The 5,279-nt window shown below is 49.1% G+C and overlaps 1 protein-coding gene across 1 annotated transcript in view; it reads left to right on the forward strand.

Moving 5' to 3' along the window:
- The window catches only part of DHX37 (DEAH-box helicase 37), a 57,293-nt gene that overhangs the window by 23,782 nt on the left and 28,232 nt on the right, over positions 1 to 5,279 (forward strand). Inside the window, exon 10 of the mRNA XM_015420854.1 lies at positions 1,967 to 2,081. Within this exon, the coding sequence (XP_015276340.1) occupies positions 1,967 to 2,081 (115 nt within the window). The remainder of the gene's footprint in view (positions 1 to 1,966; positions 2,082 to 5,279) is intronic.

Genomic DNA, 5,279 nt, shown 5'->3' on the forward strand with positions numbered 1-5,279 from the left:
AGGCAAAAGGTCCCCAAGGACACACTGGCCTATTGGATCAGACAGTGTATTTCCAAAGTTGACGAGGGGCAACAAATCATGTCCCATGAGGCCAACAGCAAGGTAGCAGCCTTCTCCACACGAGACACTGCAGAAGAGATTTGCTGAGAGACAACCTGAAAGTCTTTTCCCCACATGTGGGAGACTTTATAGGATAGACCAAGCAGCCTCGGTGGAGGCGGCGTTTGCCAGAAGGTTCTTACAGCAGATACTGGAGACGTAAAAATAAATAACTAAATAGTAATTAAAACAACAACAATGCGGTAAAACCATGAAGTGGAATTAGTCACCCACCCCGGAAGAATAGCTTGGGTACAGCTAACCAGTTCCTGGATGACTTCCCCCCACTGAAGGAGAACGGTACATTGGTACTTACCTGAAGGTTCTTTCTCTTCAGTGGGGGAGAAGTCATCCACATCCCACCCATACTGGATGCCAGAAATAGACCAGGGTGGCAAAACTATGGACTGCAACAGCACAACATACAACTACCGTGGACGGAAACAAGGATATAAAATGAGAGTAATCCACGGACAGGGCTTGGACATAACTGGAGAGGTCAGCCTAGGCCACTCCAATAGGAGCCACGCAACAAAAGAAATTTGCATAGCCTATCGAGCGAGCAGAGGCGTGACCTAACCAGTTCCTGGATGACTTCTCCCCCACTGAAGAGAAAGAACCTTCAGGTAAGTACCAATGTACCGTTCGAAACGAACGGTAGCTCTGGGGAAGTTCGTCCTTCATTGACTGTCTGTTGACGTCCTGCTGTGAAAAGAATAAACATCATGAAGTGATTATACATCGCATTACAACAAGTTCTTTCAGAGCTGTTCTCCCGAGAGCAGTCCTCGAAAGAGCTCTCTCAGCCCCACTCACCTCACAGGGTGCCTGTTGTAGGGAGGGGAGATAGTAAGCCGCTCTGAGACTCCAAGTGAAGGGCGGGGTATAAATCCAATGTCGTCTTCTTCTCAACGTACCTCACAGGGTCTGTATGAGGGTAAAATAGAGGGGACGCCAATGCACAACTTCCTTAGCTTCTGGTAGGTCAGGTTTCCCCAACCTTTTTGAGCCTGCGGGCACCTTTTGGAATTCTGACACAGCAGGGTGGGCACTACCACGGACGAGCTGCTGCAGGAGGTGAAGCCAGCCAAAAAGCGGCTGCCACAATTTTCCTTCAGTCACACAGGGTGGCAGCTGCTGTCAAAGCAACCTGTTAAAAAATCTGCACAGCCAATCAGAAGCCTTGCTGGGCAAAAGCCCCACTGGGCTCCGCCCACTTTCCCCAAATACTAGGCGGGCATCAGGAAAGGTGTTGGCGGGTGCCCTCTGCTCACGCTCAAGGGCCCTCATTTTAATGCCACATTATGTATTCAGGACTGGCCACTACACAGACCCAGTTCCAAGGCTGAGCTGGTGACCGCGGCTAATTGAGAGCCCGTCGTCTTCTGGGCATCCTGAGTCCGGCTTCTACTCATCCATATACTGGCCAAGTGCCAACTAGAAGGGAGTTCCAAAGCTGGGAAAGTTAAATGAAAACCTGCAAGATTACCGGCTGGGTAGATGTTTTTATGACCCTTAATTTCTGATGTTTCTGCATGACCCTCCAGAGAGCCAGTAAACAACTGTATAAAAGGTATGATTGATGGGAAAGGGCTGAGAAGTTTGAACAGAAGCAATAACTCAGTGGTGTTCCTGAGGACCGGGGCAATCGGTTTCCCCACACAGGCTTTTCTCTCCCCCTCCAACTGCAGCAGGTTATTTCTGAGATTCCGCACAGCATTGTTGCCCCTCCGTGGTCTTTCCGTGGTTTCTCCATGCTTAGACCCTGCAGATTTTGTTGGTCTGTAAGGTGTTGCTGGACTCGAACCCAGCTCTTCTGCTGCAGACCAACACGGCTGTCCTCCTGAAACTGGCATTTTCCCCGTAGGTGGACGCGCGGCAGTTTCCTGTGGCAGTTCACTTTAACAAGAGAACCCCGCTGGACGACTACACTGGGGAGTGTTTCCGGAAGGTTTGCAAAATTCACCGAATGCTGCCCTCAGGTAAGCTGGCCGCCGAAGGCCCATCCTGGCGTAGAGACTCAGAAATGAATGCATCTGTGTTTGCAAACTTTGACCCAGGATGATCGTGCAAGCATTTGTTCCACGACTTCTTATCTGGTAGTTTATAATGAACGATATATAATGGCAGAATTAGGCCAGAAGGGACCAACTGGATTATTTACCAGATTCCTAAAGGTAAAAGGTGAAGGTTTCCCTTGCTCAAAAGCTAGTTGAATCCGACTCTAGGGGGTGGTGCTCATCTCCGTTTCCAAGCTGAAGAGCCAGCGCTGTCTGAAGACCTTTCCGTGGTCATGCGGCCGGCATGACTAGACGCCGAGGCTCACGGAACGCTGTTACCTTCCCACTGAAGCGGTGCCTATTTATCTCCTTGCAATTTCTTGCTTTCGAACTGCTAGGTTGGCAGGAGCTGGGGCCAGAGACGGGAGCTCCCTCTGTCATGCGGCACTCGGGTCTAGAACTGCCGACCTACCGACCTTCTGGTCTGCAGCTCAGTGTCTTAACCACTGAGCCACTGTGGACCCACCAAACCCCTACAGTGGTAGAAAATTGGCATTTGAATACACACAATAAGATGAAGGGCCCTGACCTGGATGGCCCAGGCTAGCCCCATCTCGTGAGCTCTCAGAAGCTAAGCAGGGTCCGGCCTGGTTAATACTCGGATGGGAGACTGCCAAGGAAGTCCAGGGTTGCTATGCAGAGGCAGACAAGGGCAAAGCCACCTCTGTTTGTCTGCCTTTACCTGGATGGCCCAGGCCAACTTGGTCTCGTCAGATCTTGGAAGCTAAGCAGGGTCAGCCCTGGTTAGTACTTGGACGGGAGACCACCAAGGAAGTCCAGGTCACTACGCAGAGGAAGGCAAGGGCACACCACTTCTACACTACACAGAGGAAGGCAAGGGCACACCACTGGTGTCATGGCTAAGTGCGCGGACTCTAATCTGGAAGAACCGGGTTTGATTCCCCACTTCCTCCACTTGCACCTGCTGGGTGACCTTGGGCAAGCCACAGTTCTGTCAGAGCTGTTCTTGAATTAGAGCCGTTTCTGTCAAGAGCTCTCTCAGCCCCCACCTTCCTCACAGGCAGTGTTCCCTCTAAGCTGAGTTAGTGTGAGCCAGCTCACCATTTTTTAGCCTCCGGCTCACCCATTTTTGTCTTCGCTCAGGAACGATGGCTCCAGAGCAAACTTAATTGATGCAGCAGCCGAATCGCTCGCTCACAACTTTAATGCCAGTAGCTCACCAAGTAGAATTTCTGCTCACAGGACTCCACAGCTTAGAGGGAAGACTGCTCACAGGGTGTCTGTTGTGGGGAGGGGAAGGGAGAGGAGTTTGTAAGCCGCTCTGAGACTCCTTTGGGTAGTGAAGGGACGGGGTATAAATCTAATCTCTTCTTCTAAACAATGCTTGCCTCAGAAACCCTGTGGGGTCACCATAAATTGGTTGCAACTAGACAGCGCTCGATTAGAGGCTCTGACCTGGGTGGCCTAGGCTGGCCTGATCTCATCCGATCTCAGAAGCTAAGCAGGGTCGGCCCTGGTTTCTGCTCGGATGGGAGACCACCAAGGAAGGCCAGGGCCGCTGTGCAGAGGTAGGCAAAGGGCAAAACCACCTCTGAACGTCTCTTGCCTTGGAAACCCTCCAGGATTGCCATAAGTCTGCCGTGACTTGACAGCACTTTACGCACAGAAGCCGAAGGAGCAATCTTTTTTTTTTTTTTTGAATAAACTATTTATTTAAAGGATATAACAATTTTAACAAAAAAATTTTTTATCAACAACATTTCAAATATATCCATTTTCTAATTTTACTCCTTCCCTCCCCCTCTGTATGGCTTCCCGCACTGCGATTTCCCTTTGTTACCCCATCTTTCCCTCTTTGTAAATTCCCTTTTTCCTTACATCCCCTTTGGTAACATTTTATCATATATATTTCAAATATACAGTTTGCTAAATTCCACTCTAATAGCTCTCAAACCCTATTAAGGTATTCTTAACATCCCATCTTTGTTCAATATACTCTTTAAAGTCTTTCCAATCTTCGTAGAATTCTTCATCTTCTTTATTATTCAGTTTCCTTGTCAATTTGTCCATTTCCGCCATGAATAATACCTTTTTTAGCCAGTCCCAAGTCTCTGGCACTCTATCCTGCTTCCAAAATTGAGCATAGGTCATCCTTGCAGTTGTCAGTAAGTACCATAACAATGTCTTTTTGGTCACATTGACTTCTTCCATTTTCAGACCCAGAAGTAAAATTTCTGGTTCTTTCTTAAATGTTGATTTCAGAATTTTCTGTAGCTCAGCGTGGACCTGTGTCCAATAACTCGCTGCTTTATCACAAGTTCACCACATATGATAAAAAGAGCCGCCGAAGGAGCAATCTTGTTGGGTGCGAACAGTTTGGACATCCCGCCTCTCTAGGATCCTGTCAATTCTTAGGGACTAAAGCAGGGGGGGGGTGGGAGAGAGAAATCCGGCGCTCCAGCATGCCTGCATTCGTATGCTGCTGTAGACCAGGGGTGGCCAAATTTGCTTAACGTAAGAGCCACACAGAATAAACACCAGATGTTTGAGAGCCGCATGCCATGAACAAATATTACGGTCGTGTTTTTATTGAAAAATATGCAGATTTGCCTTTTGTTAACATTCAATGAGAGCTGCGGTGGCTCAAGTGGTTAAGACGCTGAACTGCAGGCTGTGGAAGGTCGGTAGTTCAGCAGTTCGAGACCCGGGTGCCGCATGATGGAGTGAGCTCCTGTCTCTGGCCCCAGCTCCTGCCAACCTAGCAGTTCGAAAGCAAGACATTGCAAGTAGATAAATAGGTACCACTTCGGTGGGAAGGTAACAGCGTTCCGTGCGCCTTGGTGTTTAGTCATGCCGGCCACATGACCACGGAAACGTCTTCGGACAGCGCTGGCTCTTCGGCTTTGAAACGGAGATGAGCACCGCAACCCTAGAGTCGGATTCGACTGGCTTTCGAGCAAGGGGAGCTTTACCTTAACATTCAATGAGACTGCCAAAAATAAAAACAAAAGGGGCAAAAATAGATACTGATACTTGTAGGCTGGGGGATTTGAGAATGCATTTATTTAATGGTAAAGTTGCTTTCTTTCTCTGCTCCCCCCCCCCCGCAACTCAGGCCTACCCAGGGAGGGGCACACCTGGCCAGGGAAGGGAAGACCA

Source organism: Gekko japonicus, unplaced genomic scaffold, assembly GCF_001447785.1.
Source record: "Gekko japonicus isolate JY-2015 unplaced genomic scaffold, Gekko_japonicus_V1.1 scaffold2186, whole genome shotgun sequence".
Taxonomy (NCBI): domain Eukaryota; kingdom Metazoa; phylum Chordata; class Lepidosauria; order Squamata; family Gekkonidae; genus Gekko; species Gekko japonicus.